Below are 18,901 nucleotides of genomic sequence, written 5' to 3'. Positions count from 1 at the left end.
AGTATGTTTGGTTGATGTTTTTTAACTTGTGATTTTTATTTTTTGTTAATATTGTAAGTTTTAATTAACTTAACAAGGAAGCATTAATTACTAACTGTATAACATGCCATTTTGCAGAACTCTGAATTCCTTTCTCATGAGCATGTTAGGAAGTCTTCAAGATCCGGAAGAAAGAGGCCCTGACCATTTTTATTAGTCTTCCAAGAAGTGGGCTCTTAGCGATATGGCTGTAATTGCTGGGGTCTGTTGGATCTGCTAATTAGGGAAATGCACCAGGGGTTAGGGGCTTGATGATGATGTTTAGTGTTGACATTGCAGCTGATATAGATAGGACGACTTTATCGAATATAAGAGGTCGGCAAAAGTCTGAGGGTGCTCTGGCTGGTCCACTTAATTTCACAAGCTGATGAAATTGTGGGGGTCAATTGAAGGAAGGAGGATAAGGTGAGCATATTTTTTCATGAGCACCATTTGTGGGATTGTTTATACAATACATATTTTTGTTTATTTAATAGGTATACATCTAGTGGTTCGGCGATTAAATGAACAGCTTTTTGGTTGCAAATGATTTGACCTAGAGGTGGTGATGCTGTTCTACTCTCTGGGTTGCAGAATTCCGCTAAATCTTATGTATTTCTTTCATGGGGCGTCTGGCCATAGAAATCCTGTTTGAGTAATAGGTTTTCTCTACTTTTTTTGTGAAATCTGTTTTTGAAAGTTTTACACAGAAATCAAAAAGGAAATATTTCACCAAGTCTAGATTGACACACAGCCTGTGAAAAGGCTCTTGGACATAGGCTTCAATAACCAGACGCGTCTCTGAGCACCATGCTACATCCAGATAAACATCTTTCAAAAAAAAAAAACACTGTAATATTCCTCTAGACAACCCTCCAAGTCTAACCTTAAAAGAAAACAAAACTGAACTGTGAAAAAGGAGAACTCAGTCGGAGGGTGTTGTAAGGTTGTTGAGATGGGCCTTGTAAATGTAAATTGATACTTGTATAGCGCACTACTCACCCGCAAGGGCCTCAAGGCGCTTGTACGAATACCGCTGTGGAACCCATCCTGGCTTTCCCTGTGAGGCGTCCACTCCTGGGCACCCCCAAGGTGGAGACCAGGCATCCTTAGCATTGTGGGGGCCGTTGTGGAGATTAAGCAAGCTATTGCCTAGAGTTGCAGAGTGGGACTCCATGATTGGAATAGGCACCGAGGCGAGAATTATCAGGTCCGGGGAATTTTTGAGCCCAAGATCCGCCGAGGCGGGGAATTGAACCCTGGTCCCGGGCTAGACCTCTGCATCAGGGTCTGCCGCTCTAACCATTGAGCCACACTTCTCCACCTTGGGGGTGGGTAGAGTTAAGGATGCAATGCTGTCATGTGGGCGGGGTCGAAGCTGTACCTACAGCTTCTTCCTCCAGTCTTGCTGCTGTCTATGTGTTCACTCAAATAGTTGAAGTGTTCTCAAACTGTGGGGCATGAAGCAGCTATTTTGTAGTTTCATCATATACTGTATAAGGGCTCCCACCTTGTAGTAAAGCAAGAGTTACTTACCTTCGGTAACAATTTATCTGTTAGTGACACAGTCTAGCCGCAGATTCCTTAACTTAGAATATCTCCTCAGGCATCAGACTAGATCTGGAAAATCTTTTTCCCCCAGCAATACCTCAGCACGCTGGGAGGCGGCGTCGCCAGGCTCCGTCCTGAGCACCTCCACGGAAGTGACGCAAATGGAGCTATATATGCCCCTCCCGGCGCGCTGACGTTAGTTTCCTACAGGAAACTTTTCCGCGCGGAGCCATGCAAAAACTGCAATAGCATAGGAACAGTGTGTGTTAAAAATAAAAAGCAAAATCGTTGAAACAAAAACAGTAAGTAACATAAAAAAGAAAATCAATAGGAAGTTGAAAAAGTACCCAGTACCTGGAGGGACTAAAGGGAGCTCACAGAGCACTTGCTGTAAGCAAGGGCCCAACAAATTGCCAAGCCGTGCCCCACCTCGAGGGGGTAACGGCCGTGGCACAAAAAATAGGACAAGCCAGACACAGCTTGTCACCACAGGAGGGAAATTAAAAGGACCACCATATTGAAGCAACATGTTACAAGACAAGAGACTAGAAGTGAACGACCAACAGAAAGTTCACTACACACACCCACTCTCCAGAGATTGAAGGACTGTAGCACCAAAGAGAACCTAACCCAACAGACTGCCATAGAATGATGGAGGCACAGGTGTGGAAGGTGGGTGGAAATTAAAAACAAAACAACTCCACACGTGAGGAACACAGGTGGAGCACCATGAAAAGGCAGTGAAAAGGACAGACCTCAACCACCTAAAAATGTGGACGGAAAGGAAATAACAAAGCCGAACAGCCACACAGCTCAGAACAGCTGTAACCCAGAACGGGTAACAGAGAAGAAAATGACGGCACTGTCACAAAACCAAAAATCCTCCACTAGGATTAAAACCTTGGAAGACAAGCAAACATACACAGGAGGCGCCTGACCGTCAAAAAGAATGACCCCTCATTAACCCCATGGCTGCTAAGGCAATTCCCCTCCTGTGCTGGGAATTGCTATTTTCTATTGTTTCATGACGAGCTGGGCTCGTCATCAGTGTACGAGGAGGCTACACCATGACGAGCCCAGCTCGTCATGAGTGTGGAAGGGGTTAAATGGTAGATCTCTAAGCCACTCCTGAACATGCTCTGGAAAAACGCCATTGTGCAACCATGCATGGTAGGGCATGACAACCGACCTGGACATAGTCCGACCCACGGAGTTAGTGGTGTCCATGGCAGACCGGATCGAAAATTGCGCCATATCACGGCCATCACGGATTATGCGGGCCAGATCGGCACAAGAGTTCTCCGGCAAGGAGGGGAGGAGCTGCTCGACAGATTCCCAAAGGGCAAATGTAGCCCGAGCAAACACATACAACGTGTTTAGGGACTGGAGTCCTGTGCTGGCTAAGGCAAACACATTACGCCATATGACTCCAACCACCGAGACTCCTGAGTGGGAGGATGCAACAGAACAGGAGTAGTCAAGAGAGCTGCCTGAATAAAAAATCCACCAGCCACAGGATGGAGGGTCAAACAGGCGGGGTCATCGGGAGCTGGGCGATAGTGATGTGCCATAGCACGATCCACTGGGTCCCCCGAAAAGGTCCTTGCCCACGCCCGAGAAGGATGTCAAATAATGATCCGAAAATGGCAAAAATGGCTCCATCCTAAAAATGTTTGCAGCTCTGCTAACAGCCCTGATAAATGTCCCACTAGCCTCCGTGGCCCCACAAGGCGGTGACAGCAAGTCATCAGTAGGAGACTTAAAACCCTCTTGTTCCCCAAATAATTCACCCCCTCTCCCTCTCCTCTGGATCTTCTCAGGTTTATAGCGCGGGGATGCCTACGGGTCACCAGGCGCTCTAGAAATCGCAAAATAAATAATAAATAAATAAACGGACACAACGAATCCGGTCACGCAACAGAGGCTCAGCAAAAGGATGAGTAGGCCAATGCCCCACTGGCGCCCGCTCCGGAGAGCGTTGAAATGACTCAGGGGGTGGGGCATCCACTGGGACCTCACCCTCCACTAATAAAGCCAGAGATGGTACCGGCGTCGAGGCGACATCGGCCCAGCGTCTACGACCTCCGAAAGGGCCTCGACCTGCCAAGTCGAGCCGGCGTGGGCAACCACTTAAAAGGCCTCAACCGGCCGAGTCGAGCCGGCGTCGACGACCTCCGAAAAGGCCTCGACTGGCCGAGTCGAGCTGGTACTGGCAAACCTCGGAAAGGCTGTGACCGACCGGAGTTGGACTGGCGACGACTCAACATCGCCAAAGGTGGAAACCTGCGGGGAGAGAGTGGGCCGAAGTGGTGTCGTGCACCACACCGCCTCCAGTGATGCCGCAGGGAGCTTTGGAAGGCTGTGCGACGGGGCTGTGGAAAGGCTAGATGTCGTGGGATGCCCTTCTGGGCCGTGTCCAGACGTTGCGGTGACTCCAGAGTAGGAGTCAGGGGATTCGGTCATTGCCGAGGGTAAACCCGCCGGCGGAGTTCCGACCTGAGTTCCTACACCCACTGTGGGTCCGAAGGCATGCCAGGCAGGGGGGGCAAAGCAAGTAAGACTGCAGGGCCCTGCAGTAGTCCTCCATCTGAGGTTGAGTTGCCCCAGCACCCGCAAACAGGGGATATGCAGGGCTTGAATCCTGGGGGGCCCGAGTCTTGCAAAGACCGGGCGCTGCAGGCCCCGACATGATGTCCACGCGAAGCAGACGACTTCCGTTACTTCTGTTTGTGCTTACCCAGGGTAGGCGAATGACAGCAACGGCTCCGGGACCTGCCCCGAACAGGAACGTCCTCCGTGAGGACCGGCACCGCGTGGAGGTCTCTGCTGGAGAAGGAGACCGGTGTCGCAAGGGGTATATTCGGGACATCCTAGCAGACAGCAACTTCATGCGGCGTTTCCAAAGGGATTTCGGCCACAGCTGGTGGCAAGCGTCACACTCCACGGAGTCGTGGTGCTCGCCCAAGCACCACATACAGATTTCGTGAGGGTCCGTCGCCGACATCTGTCGCGAGCAGGACCGGCACGGCTTAAAGCCTGCAGGCATCGAACACACTGTTCCTTGATGCAAAAAGGCATCGAGAAGGCCTGGAGATCAGAAAAACAGGCCAGAGGTATCCCTTTGCCAGATCCGCGTTAGGACGCGGAAAAGAAGAAAACTGACGTCAGCACGCCGGGAGGAGCTTATATGGCTCCACTGACGTCTCTTCCGTCGATGATGTAAGGATGGAGCTGGGCGATCCAGATCCAGTCTAACGCCTGGGGAGATATTCTAAGTTAAGGAATCTGCGGCTAGAAGTCTCCATCAAATGTTTGTTTCAGTGAGAGCTAGTCTGTGTCAAATCCTAGCTTTTATCATCAAGGTGTGCCATATGCAGTGGAACCAAAGCACTGTTGAGGAGCTTTATTTTGCTTCCAGTAGAGGGCCAGGAGCTGCCTAGCAGATCCAGCCATATGACACATTAGTCTCCAGTCTGTCCAAATCATACCCTCCATTGTGGTTGGCTGTAACCCCAAGAGCATAATACCTGGGTCTGCCGGGATGAGGTATTCTACTACCCCCTTAATGTAGCCCAGTATTTCTTTCCAGAACATTTTTATAACTAAACATGACCACAAGATATGCATCAAGGAGCCAGGGGTTTGGGAGTCTCTCCAGCAGAATGGAGATATTGCGGTGTACAATCTTTCTTTACTTTTTGATGTAGGATTTGTAAATCCTTTTGAGGCTTTGTAGACACATTTTGTCTTGTAGGTTGTTGGATTTCTACCAGACTCATTGAGGAGAGTTTATTTGTGCTTTTATCTGTTTTTACTTCATCATTCATCCATGTGTTCTTCCTTTTCCATTTTTCTGTCGTATTTTTCTCAAGGGATAATTTAGTTGAAGACCGTTTTCATCCAGTCATAAAGCTTGTCTATTGAGTGTATATGGTCCATGCTAGTGTTTATTTTTGTAAGCTGACCTAATGGTTCACAATAGAAAGTTTGTTCTATTGTCTGCATTATTGCCATGTGAGACAAAGATAATTGAAGGTTTATTGAGAAAACTATGGTTGGTTAGATCTCTGATGCTGTCATGCCGGAATGCAGAAGAAAGTGTCCAGTGTGTTTTCACACAAGTAAATCAGAGAACGGATGACTTGAATACAATTGAGAGTGCTTAGTCCAAAGATGCTGGTATTGGGCTGGTGCATTTTTGGTCTGTCACATCAAAGGTTTAGGTCACATAAGGAAACACAAGTGTGGGTATTTGATGGAAAACTCAGATATGGTGTCTACAAAGGTATCTGTGAATGTTTCATTAGTTGGCAGTTGAGTTAGGATTGCATCTTGTCAGTAGAGTGTAACATCATGATATCTTTAATTTTTGTGATGTTTATATCATAAGTGGCATTGCTAGGCCTCCTTTTCGTCTTGGCAGCGTTGAGTGAAACATCTACAATCTGACAGAAAAGCGTGGTGGAGTATTTGAGCCATATCATTGTCCAACCATGTTTTGGTAATAAAAAAAGAGGCACGTTTTTTGCCAGGTAGGAGATCATGTATAAGTTCTTTGCTTTTGGAAAATGATTTGTAATGATGAGCAGGCAGGTTAGGAGGGAGGCAAGATTGGAGTGATGTGGAGGGGACGATGTTAAACATTTTATGTAAAAATACATTTAAGTGATTGAAAGGCTTAAATAACTAGCTTCTGTATCTGCAACAACTTTCACAACACTTACCGGTCCGTAGCTTCTATATCAAAACAGAATCGCCGGTCTATTGTGTCTGTATTTCTTTTGATGCAACATTTTAAGGTTAGGAGTTCTCCGTCACCCTGAAGAAAAATTTAGTAAATTAGACAAGTAGACAGAGAAACACGATGAACAAAATGTAAATTGGGAATATTAAATGTAATAGATTCTTATATCATGGAAACAAAGTTGGCTAATTAAAAGTAAAATCCAGACTTCAAACAACAGCTTGAATGTCAAGGAGGAATTGTATATTCCAGTGAATGCATGGGTTGGGAAAAAGAGGACTTGCTGAAGTTCTAGGTAAACTGGTTAAAAGGCATTCAATGTGAGGCGATAACAGGACAAGAAGATGCTGATCTAACCACAGTGGTGCCTACAGCAGCGTGGAAAGTAACCAAAGAGGAAGGAGCAGTAAATATTAGGCTGGAAGGAGAGCGACAGGTGCAGGCTTGTATGGTAAGGTTGATAGAAAAGAGGGTTAATGCCTTCTCAAGTGCTCAAATACAGCTCTGATGAGGTTGTGCCAATAAAGTAAATTTCTATAAGAAAAATGAGACTGGAGTTGGCTTTTTTACCCATTCAGAGAGTGCATAGTTCTAGTCCATTACTCAAAAGTCATTGGGGTTTTCAATTTAAATGTGTTATTTCTGGAAATAAGTTCTTTTGAATTTGACTGCCCAGAGTTTCCGTATTTCCACAAAGAGGAGCTCAGACGGAGGAAAAGGATAAGGTGTGTCTTTCACTCATGAAACCAACAACATTATTCCCAAACTCCTACATCCCATGAAATTCCCTAGCAATGTACCCCTTTAATTCTGTTAACGCAGGGCAAAATAGAAGAAATGTGTGTGCCTCAAGGGTCATACGGTGTGTCACTTTGCATTAGACCCTGGAGTGGTGGATACTGTTCCAAAAAACATAGGCGTCTCCACACATAAGCAACCATGTTTCGCCATTTGGCTAGCAGTTCCAACAGGCGTGGCGTTTTATCCTTGGCATACTCCTAATGCTTGCAGGGATGCTGGTGTAGATAATATAATCCATGATCAAAGGGCACACAATGCTGAGAAAATAAATTGTTTTGGGGATACATTTGCCACTTTGCCTCCAGAATAATATCTATTGAAACTACAAATGCACATTCAAAAGAATCATTAGAAATTTGTGAACCCCGTACCGAGGGTCACAGGCATGCAGGGGTTATTGGGCACAACTGTGGGGGTTAAGGCCTTTTGCTTCTGCTGTCCTGAAGCCCGACCTACTATGGATCCTGACGAACTGTGCCAAGTATCCCCTTAGCACTTGACTTTCAGTGGTAGCGCAGGTCTCTTGAGGGAGATGTGGTGGGAGGACACAGGGAGATGAGCACAGGTTCAGACTCAAAATACGTGCAGCAGCAGTAATAAACGACTGCCCAGTCAAATACTTACTTTTATGAACAAGCATTGGCATAGCCAATAGGTCTCGCTTTTGGGACCTTATAAGTATTTAGTTATGCAGCACAATATCCTTAGTGCAACAACATCAACTGTTGCATGTCTAAACACTTATAAGGTCCCCAAGGCGAGACCTATTGGCTATGCCAATGCTCGTTATCAATGACTTTGGTAGGCCGGCATAGACGATTTTGAAATAGTCTGTCCTTGGTAGGACCAAATTACTTCCCGGTTTGATGAGCATTAGAATGTCACTGGTGTGCCAAAGTTATAGAATTGCTCATTAAGGTATTTGCTGTACCTGGAGGTGGGATGAAGTTGAAGATAGAGCTTTAGATGGCAATAGGGGAAAGTGGTGAGAGGATTTTGAAGGTGTTGGCAGATAAGTTGTCTATGAATATCTTCATGCAGGTAGTTTTGAAATGTATTGTATCACTGTCACCCCAGTCAACATTTTACTGTATTTCTTTGCTTGGGAGCCTTCTATAACAACACGTTTTGTCTTGCCAGCCTTTAACAGTGACTGGACTGCAGTTGGGTGCAGGGATGCAAATTTTGTTGTAGTAAGTATCTATTCATGGAATTCCTGAAAGGTGGGGTGGAAAGGTGGGTGTCATCAAGAATTTGGCGCTAAACAATTAGCATAATTTGTGTGTGTGATGTCTGTGATTTTGGCGTGATGGACAATGGTTGAGCTAGCCTTGATGAGCTTGAGAAGGTCTGTGGTTGAGACTTTTTGCAGAGACAGGTTTGTAAGTAAATTGGTATGCTTTGGAGAAGTTACAGGTGCTTTTGGTTCTGTGTCGTTTGTGTTGCGCATGGCAGATGTATATTTTAAAGCAGTAATCAGAACCTAAACCCCAAGGAAGCCTGAAACTAGGTGGGCTGAAAGTTCTTAACATGGTATGCTGTATTATTGCACTTAATATTCAAGTTTTACGTCATCTTTCGCTGAGTTATTTCGCAGAACATATCCATTTGAGAATGTTTCTCTCGATCATAGGAGCCAGAAGAAAAGATACTTACAATTTCTCATTCACAACAACTGCACATTTTTCAGGTAGACTTTGAATCTGTGTATCTTTTTGGCATTTACAACTGTTTGGCTCGATTATATCCATGGTCTTTCGGGGTTATTTCTGCCTAGCTAGGACTAGCTGTCAACCAATCAGGTGGCAACAACTGTTTGGGGCTTCCATCTACAGTGACGCCAGCCTGCCAGCTGGAGTTTGTTTGACCGTCACTGTAAGGTAATCATCTAACTGGGGGCGGGGTGAGGGGGGTTCCAGTTCTTTTGTTGTTCCTCCCAGAGCTCCACACCCACCCTCCCCGCCTCCTCCTCTTGCTCGCTCAAGTGATTGAAGGTGACTTGAAGTTGATTCGGACGTGCGGAGCGGTCTGCTGGTGACGAGGTTGGAGCTGGTACTTTGAAATGAGTGGAGCCGGTGGCTGTGTTCAGTGATGCGAGAAGCAGAAGGCGAGAGAAGCAGCCAAGAGAGGCATTCTGTATGTAAAAAAGATTCATTGAGGGGCTATATATGGGGAAAAGAGACGTGATGGGAAAGGAAATGTCAATGAAACTGAGCGAACCTGTGAAAGACACATGAAAAACTAGAAAGGACATAATGACAAACGGAGTGAGTGAAAAAGAAACGAAAAGTACGAATGTGAGAAACTGCGGGTGAATGAACGGGATTGTGCTAGAATACAGAGACTATTTCAGGAAAGATAAAAACAAAACGAGAAATGAATGAACGGAAAAGCTCTACAGTCATAGAAGGAATGATTACAAGAAAGTGCAGTCAAGTGAAATAATTAAATGATAAAGTGTAAAAAGAAACACTTGGAGAGAAAGAAAACAAGCATTGACCGCGCTGCCGTAAAAGTAATAGCCGCGAAAGCGATCTGACGCGCTCTGTGGTAATCACGCGAGTGGTGCGCAAACAGCAGTGATCGCGCTGGAAGGGAGGCAGATGGCGGCTGCTCACGTGAATGCAAGCGCTAGGCCGGCTGTGGCAGCACTTTGTAAACCTGTATACTAAATGGCTCTACGGGCAGCGCATGCGCTGGCTCAGGCGAGACCTAAAAAAGGAGTATTTATATTTGACCACAAAGTAAAATATGAGATTCATAAAAAATAAGCACAGTCCAGTGAGGTAGGGTCCTAGTGTTTCATAGGGGGGTCCCTGAGTCCCATTCCCCTCAAGCTAGCGGTAGTGGTTATTCCCCATTCACTGTAGGCGACATTCAGGTTAAGCCCAACTAGTAGTACGAGCCTCAGGATTCCCACTCACATTTTAACAAGCTCAAACAGTTCAAACGATGCTAAAAACACAGCAATTTGTGTTGCTGCGTAGTGCAAGGCGCTTAGTAAAGGTTGACTGGTCACCTTACTGTTGCCTATTGCTATATGTGAGTGTTTATCAATCTACAGACTGTGTTAACAAGAGTAAAAGAGACAAAATATTGAAGTAATACTATTACAAAATGTACTGCATTACGCCATATAAATTGCCTCCAATGAGTTGCCCCCACTTTTTGCAGCTCTATGCTATCAAGGGAAATTAACCCTTATACCCTCAGACCCCTGAACCCAGTTGTTCCCTCAGATCTGCTTCACTAGCTATAGCTACTGCCATGCAATGTTGGCCATTTCCTCTGCACTTTGTTAAAAACATATCTTCCATCTTGCCCCATACACTTCACTGCCATCTCTGAAGCTCATACAAAGGTTTCTCGTCTGATTCAGTTTTCCTCTCCTGTGGGCCCTTGTTCCGAGGCCCAATGAAACAATGGCACAGGAAGTGTTCACTAGCCCCTCAAGCAAGGAAGGATAATAAAACAGCCATAATTGGGGTTTACTCAGGGCCACTGGAATTATGTGATTTGCTGCCAAACATTTTTCTAGCTCAAATGGATCAAAAGTGACTAAAAACATGTTGTTGCCGAACAGTAAAAGGCCCTTTCCAAAGATTGACTGGTCACTTTTCTGTTGCTTATTGCTATATTTGGGTATTAAACCAATATAAATAAGGGGAAAATTATACCCAGATTGTTTTCCTAAATGTAAAAATGACAAAGTATTATGATCGCAAAATGTCCTGCATTATGCCACATAATTTGCTTTTCCTTGCCACGTAATTCAGTAAACCCTGCCACATGATTTGGTCCTTCCCTGCCACTTAATTCAAATGATCCTAGGTTTAGTTGGCCCCTCCTTTGGTTAAACACCAAACATAAAAGCTGCTTGGGAGCTGTTATATGCCCAGATGGAGTCACAGTATTTTTTTTTTACCACAGGCTGTGAATCTGCAAAACTAAAAATACAGAAGTAACTACTCTCTTCTGTGAAAACCAGGATTCAAATTGGTGACTCTCTGGTCACACACACAGACATCTGTAGTTACTGCATTATCTATTTGAGGTTTAGAATGTAAAAGAGTACACATTCCACAGAGCAATTAAACTTACACTGATTTTTTAATTTCATGTGCATGTATGTGTTTTCATATACAGTTACCTGAAGGTAAAAAAAAATGACTGGGTACAGAATATTAAAAAAAATACAATCGAAATATTTTGTTATTTTTAGCAAATCTTTTACCCCCTCACCCTACACACCGATTGTGTCTCTGGGTATTCAGGATTACAGTAGCACACTTTTTATGCACTCTAACCTCTGCAAATAAAAGAAGGCAGCCTGGAAACGCGCCAAATAAACAACGTCACAACCTCCAGGCCTTCTTCGATTTACAAGTCCTTGCTGGCACATCTGCCGCGGCCTGTGAATGCAGTCACGGACATCTAGGGGGGCGCGCCCCACAATTTGAAGACCTGTACTCTACCTCCTCTCTCATCTTTCTCCATTTAGCCCTGGGTTTCTCAAAATACAACACAGTCACACCCATGTATTCTACCACTCCCAGGCACACATACACCGAGCACATGTATATAATATACATGCACTGCATTATCTATGCATTGCACCATTTACAGGCACACATCCACCCAACACATATATACCACTAACGCACTGCGCAGCACTACATACAGAACCACTGAAGGCCAAGGGTGACTTAAGAGCACAATAGCTGAACTTTAAATCAGTGAGCCTGTGGGCCTCACTCCAGTGATACAGGTAAAAAGGACCAGTTGATGCCTACTGATCACTATATAGTATGCTGCCACCACCGCTTTTGTGCTCAGGAGCCTTTCACCACTATGAGGGTAGCGATTTTGCACCCCCGCCCGGTCTATAAAGACCACAATTTGTGAGATAGGCCTACGTCATGGCCCAGATGAATGAACCAACAACAAAATTCCGCATTAGGGATCCTGACATCATTGCAGTTATGGCAATCAGGGCAAGAGTGCATGCCCATCACCATGCAAATTAGTTTTACGTCCCAACAAGAAGAAATAGTGATTTTGTTTTCAAAAGGGCAGCAGTACATCTGGAATATTTTGCCCCTCATTTCCATCAAATTCATTCAGTCAGGTGCGGTCTTGAAGTGGTATTATATAAGGGATAAAGCACCCCCTGCAGTACTTTATAATGACATTGCAAATCACCAAGGCGTTCAATAACTATATAGAGGAACAAGGCACAAGGGAGAGTTCCTTAAGCAAATTATGGGATACAGAGGTGACTTGCAATATCCTTATCATGTATGCCAGGGAGGGAACTTTATCCCATATATGCACAACATCACCTTTCCCAAAAATCACTTAAAACCCTGGTGAGTAGCTCTTTCATAAAAAAGATTGAGCAGGTTTGCAAACTTGAACAATAAAAATAAAAACCCCTAGTGCAAAATTATACACATCTAAAACCTTCTAGACATTTTGAGACCGATATGAGAAACAGTTCAATACAAGTTAGTTTAAACAAAAGCTGCAATAGCTCGGCATGTGTAGAATCATGCAGAAAATATTCTATCTTTTCGCTAATGCATATTCTCTCTGCTTGTCATTGGAAGCTAGTAAAATAGAACAGAAAAAAAGGAAAGCGATGTTCTGTTTTTGTGGCTTTAAACAGCTGCTTCAATTATGCTCCTTGACCTGACCTGCCTTTCACCTCGGCTGCTGGCTGTGGCAGCAGGTACTGTGACATCAGAACTTGACTCTAATACTTATAATAGTAGAGTTCTGGGCAACTGAGTAAGTCACTAGTAGCTGATTAGAACTTAGAGCTGTGCATTTATACGGGGATTACCAAATGTATTACAATGAAGTTATCATCTCAATAAGATCCCATAATGGATGATTTTTTTCTGTGTTTAACTACGCTTTAGTCATGTCGCACACACATAATCCCCAACTTTTGAGATAAGCTCAATTCAATACACTTTTGCAAAAGAAATATTGGTATAACGGTGTACATTGTGAAGATTACTTCATTAAATTAAGAGTCAAATGAAGAAAAATAAATAAATGTAACTCAAAACCATTGAACCATGAAATAACGTATTGTATCACAAACAGTATTCTTTAAAACAGTGGTTCTCAACTTTTTGACTTATGTGGATCCACACTGAATAAATATTGGGATCCGGGGACCCCCACTTAATCATTACTGGTGCCCGGGGACTGTGGCCTAAGAAATTTTGATGATTTGAACCACAAAACAATACACACATAATGAAATATTTCATTTAAATCCAAAGAAAATGAAAACGAGCATTTGCAATGCAATAGGTTTCGTATTTGCGAGAGTGTAAGCTATTGGAATTGTAAATAACTATGCCTTTTATTTCCCTGCTTTGATAATTTTCACACACACAAAAAGCGTTGTCATTTACAATGCCAATAGCTGAAACTATTGTAAACGTGAGATGCATTTCATTTCAAAGAAGAGGCCGCCGTTGTGCCGGGTTGCTTGGAAAGTGGGCAAGGTACGCTGAATGTTGCAGGAAAGCATGTCCTGCCTGCAGTAGGAGAAACTCATTTAAGAAAATAGCGTTTACAGACTAAATACGACATATCGTGTAACAACCGAAGTAAAAGGGCCAGTCCTCATGGGAAGTTACAAATGAAGACAAGGCGGTACTAAAGAGGGACTAACATTCCTATTAACGAATCAATAGCCGGCATTTACAACGGACAATGACACAAGCCAATTAAAAATATGGGCGAAGAGTGGGAGGAGCTTCAACTCCAAACTCTAATACAGCATGCCTCGTAGAGCAGCACATGTGCTGCCCAGGCTCGACCTAATAATATATATATTTTAATCGGAAGGTATGCTTTTTTCTAAATTCAATTAAGGCAATCCATCATCTATTTGAATGCCCATGCACTGTCTCACAAATCAATCTACAAATACCAACTTTTTTTCTACTTCCAATTTTAAAATCCGACACATGTTTAAATTTTACATTTTATTTCCTTATTTATATGCAGTTTATTAGTCTGCCAATATGTTTTAATTTTCTAAGAAGTCACAGACCCCCTTAATAGTCAACAGATGCTTTTAAACACAGAAAGGGGCAGAAGGAGGAAGATAAGTGTTCTATACAGCAAACATTTGAAAACATATCTATTACAAATACAAAGCTTTAATGATAAGAAAATGGACTCACAATTTTCCCTCCCGACCTGTGTTCAAATGGAACCATGGTGAATTTCTTTGTCTCTTTCCTGTACATGCAATAGTGTTTCACCCAGCTGGAGCCAAATGGTGCTGGCCCTTTAAGAAAAAAAAAACGTTAAGTGGTTTTATCCACTGCTCATAATAGGTATTGAAAAATGCCCTATGTCAAGTTGAGACCATCGGTTTGGAGATTTAGGATAGTTACATTTTTTTCAAGTACACTGCCATTCAAGACACCATTATCTGAACAGTTTCTAAAAAATAAATTAAAAGCTTTCAAAGGCTTAGGTTTTATTTTTTTAAATAGGTGGTATTTTAAATGACAATACCAAATTTATCACAAGCAATTAACAAACAATATATTAGATGCAGGTTAGCAGGGAATGAAAAAACAATAAGAGATACTATTTGTATGTAGTCCTTTGAAAATCATGCACCAAGCAGAATAAGAGAACCAACTAACAAATCTTTAATCAAACAGCAATTATATAGGCACAATGAGTAAAACAATAGATGCAAAGTCTGGGTACACTTGCTAAAAATCAAAGCACAAGAAATATATATATATGTACCGACATAGTTTGTGAGAACTGTAAATAATACATATCTAATGTGCAAAATGAACAAGTGCAATCATGAATAGTGCAAAATAGGATTTCAATAAAGTGCAACAATTATGCAGACACCATGAGTAAAACAAATAGGTCTAGAATAGCTAAACAGTATACTTGCTACAAATCTAACGTCAAGAAATACAGATTCGGAGCCCACTCCCACAACCTATTGTAAGCTTATAAATAACATGCCAGATCCACTAGTGTCCCTGTGGGAGAGATGGGAGGGGGGCATCGGTGCCCTGGAAGATGAGGATTGGCAGGGTGCCCTGCAGAGCCCCCGCAAAATTTCAATTAGTGCTAGGTTCAGTCTGGTGCAATTAAAAATCCTGCATCAAGTGTATTATCCCCGAACTCACCTATTCGCCTAGGGAAAAAGCCTATCCCCCCCTCTGTGCAAGGGGTTGCTGGAGGGAAGGCATATTCTATCATATCCTATGGGAATGCCCGGAGCTAGTGCCCTTCTGGACTAAAGTGGCAAACACGATGGCAGCAGTAGTGGGTTCACTTGTCTCGGTGGAGCCCAAGTGGCTATTACTCATGATCAAAGGAGCCACGGATTCGTCCAGACATCATGAGATATGGTTAGCAATGGCAGCCGGAGTGGCAAAACGCAACATAGCTAGCAGCTTTCGGGTCGCAGGCGCCCCCACAGTAGGACCAATGGCAGCGTGATCTAGATTGGTGCCAGAGAGCCGAAGAAACCATTTATAAGTCCAGGGGCTGCACAAAGAAATGGAAGAAGGTATGGGGGCCTTGGCAGAAATACCGGGCTACGAGGGGCGGATCAGGGCCTGGTGTATAAGTGTAACCAGTCCTACATATGTCTATTACAGCTTTAGACTGTATGGTGAAATGTTGTTCTATTACATGCCATATGAACACTGTTGTGTAATGTATGATATTATGAACAAAGTTAATAAAAATAATTAAAAAAAGAAAAAGAAATACGGCTTCAGATACATGTGCTGTCATGGAGTCAAATGAAAAGCATATCAATAAGGTACAATACTCCCTATGAATTTCGAGAACTGTAAATCGTACATACTTATAGTGAAAAGTAAAAATGTGCAAATTAGGGGAATGCTAAAAAATCCAAACCCAGTCTACTCAAATATGCAGTGGAAAGTTTATAAGCATGGTCAGAACAAATTCTTTAGAGTGCACATTGCCATCAGACATAGTGAAATAATACCTATAAAGTGCAGAAGGCCATGTGTTAACAAGTACCTTTTTTAAAGATCTCAAGATGGATGGATCCCTCTTTTCTTATATATCATTGCCCCCACCCCCAGGCTCAGCAGGAAACAGCACCACAGTTGCTCAAATGTAATGGTTTGGGTATTCCTCTTGGAATACATGTACTCTAATTGCCATACCTTACTAATTTTAATTTGCAATTAGCCAAATGATAGGCATCTAGGAATCTTCCAGCATTGTAAAATAAGTGATTGCCAAGATGATAGACGTTTGTTCAGTTCTCATGTAAACTTCATTATTGGCCAACATCTCCAAAAGTGCTACTAGTAAACCTGGTACCACCTTTATAGATATTCTTTGAGATACATAGATAAATATCTGTTGCCAAAACAATTGGAAGGCCTAAACAGGCAAAATAAATATGTGGCCAATCACACTGCATTTTCACGGTACATCTAAAACACATATTTAAAACACCAGGAAAACATGTGTTTAAAAGTTGGGAGGAATAGTAAAGTGCCCATCCAGCAAAAAAAGCCCATTCTTTTAAAATTGGCAGCTGTGAACACTTTATGCCCAAAAATGTAAATGTCCACCTATTGGTTTTGAGAGACAGCAAATAGAAGAACTGGTGCTATCTTTTGGAGACATTTGGGGATACAATTCTGCTGAATTCTGTAGTGCAACACTCTATACCAACTCCCAACTCCAATCAGACTATAGTTATAAAAAATATTCTAAAAATTAGCACTAATGTGCCTACATCAAGGATAACATTCTGCAAAAAGCTGGAGATTTGAGTAAAACTAAACCATAAGTTTCTCATACTCTTGCAGACCTAACTGCTGCCAGTTCTTCCATCTATCATTTATAATAAAGTTGGATAACATACTGTGGTAATGTGTATATAGTTATGATTGTTGTACCTTGACTGAATTGTGAAATTTCATTTGACAATGCAGTTACCATGACAGACTATCTTGCCTCAGAGGGCTGTGAATAAAATGTTGACAGTGATGGTTTAGACTGTGAATGTCAGTTAACTGTTGGATCTGACACAGTCAGTTGCTGAAGTTTTCTCTGGGAAATAAAGGTCTTTTGGATCATCACATCTGCATGGTAATCATCTTTTATTTATAAACTTTACATGGGCTACGAGAATGGGATTTTTTGTTCTTCAAATTTTGGGTGGTTTCGTGGTATTCACATGCTGACAGTATATTGGTGGGTTAGTACCCAGTACATAGTAATCAGTACATTGTTGGCTTAGTATCATGAAGTGAAAATGCAACATATTTCTCCACTACCATTTTGTTTGCCTACTCCTGGGGAACCGCCATTAGCATGCTCAAAATGTTTTTCACTGATTATTTAATAGTTTTTAGTTCCATGTTATCTGCTGGAAAAAAATCCATGTTGATATACTGTTTAGGAGCGGAAGGCTAAGAGGTATATGAGAACTTACTTAATATAATTGAAGATGGGGAAAGTGACATATTGGATGGATTTGAGAAAGCTCTGAAGAAGTTAGATACTCCTTACTTGCCCAAAGTTTGCATAATTTTGCAAAGAACTACTTCGGCAAAAGAAAACAAAAATTATGATGAGTCTCTTGAAGACTTTGTAAGCACATTTAGAAAGTTGGCTGATAAGTGTAATTTTGGGGAGAACACAGAAGAAATAATTCATGACCAATTCATGTTAGAATGTAAGAGTGATAAAGTTAGGGAAGAGCTGCGGATTAAAAGTGTTCCTAGTATTATGTAGGTTTTTACCATTGCTAAACAGGTGGAACATTCCAGGCCATCTGTGACGGGGTGTGCGGACCTAATGTGACAATGACTGCCCCTACGGACTAGTGGTCCGCCACTCCCCTCTCACCTTGCCCCTTTACCCCACAGTTGCCAGCTTGTCCGTGGACCGAGGAAACCGAGACGGACTGGCCGGGCGCCTCCAACACGCATGGTCCCTTTAAGAGACACAGAGGAGGAGGCCCCGCCCCTTGAGAGCGTCAAGACGTCAAAACCAGGAAGGGAGAGGGAGAAGACGGACTGCGTTTCCCCGGAAGAAGCGGACAACGAGGACGAAGAACGGCGAGATACAGACCCGAGAGGAACTGAGAGCGACACGCCAGGAGGCCACCGTTTCTGCTCTTCGCCCGCCACGTTCCCACGGGAGGAGCGTGGCTCCAAGAGGTACGGGGCCGGGTAGCGGGTTGGGTCGGGCGGAGGAGTCAGCCCCGGGTATAATTGCAACTGCCTTGTATAAAAACCCTGTTTGTTCACGTGCACTCCTATCACGCCTTTTAGTTAAGAAGCGCACAGTGTCACAGTTGGTTTCCCTCACTCCCGGCCCTACCGAGTGTACCCTGAAGCACGCCTCCCTCTGACTCTAGTTTTTCTTTATTTTCTCGGTATTGGAGCGGAAGATGGAGCAGAGAGACGTCCTCTTCCGGATTGCAACGGTCCCTGTAAACTGACCCCGAATAGCCAAGCTGGAGCAAGCTGCATTTCCTTTGGACCCTATAGTGCCCCCAGGAGAGCGTGCAATTCCCTTGATGAAAAAGACACATATACCAATAAAGCCGTCCCTGAAACCTTTACTAAAGGCGCCAGTGTTTCTCTTTTCCCCGACCCCTACAGTCACTACCAGTTCTGTAGCTGCAACGCCTAACGTTCCGACCCCCTCGGGACAACTGGTGTCAAAAGTGGGATCCCCTCCACCATCCGTCTGTGATAAAAAGATGGAGGC

At 43.4% G+C, this 18,901-nt stretch overlaps 1 protein-coding gene across 3 annotated transcripts in view; it reads right to left on the bottom strand.

Annotated features, from left to right (window-relative positions):
- ARHGAP10 (Rho GTPase activating protein 10) overlaps window positions 1–18,901 on the bottom strand; it is a 1,108,509-nt gene that overhangs the window by 588,071 nt on the left and 501,537 nt on the right. For all 3 annotated transcript variants that reach the window (XM_086962271.1, XM_086962272.1, XM_086962274.1), the window contains exons 9-10: window positions 14,326–14,432; window positions 6,294–6,388 (exon numbers count right to left, since the gene is read on the bottom strand). In XM_086962271.1, the coding sequence (XP_086818397.1) occupies window positions 6,294–6,388; window positions 14,326–14,432 (202 nt within the window). The remainder of the gene's footprint in view (window positions 1–6,293; window positions 6,389–14,325; window positions 14,433–18,901) is intronic.

This window comes from Lissotriton vulgaris, chromosome 3_1 (assembly GCF_964263255.1).
Source record: "Lissotriton vulgaris chromosome 3_1, aLisVul1.2, whole genome shotgun sequence".
In the NCBI taxonomy this organism is placed as follows: Eukaryota; Metazoa; Chordata; class Amphibia; order Caudata; family Salamandridae; genus Lissotriton; species Lissotriton vulgaris.
This window is presented reverse-complemented; position numbering and strand designations above follow the sequence as displayed.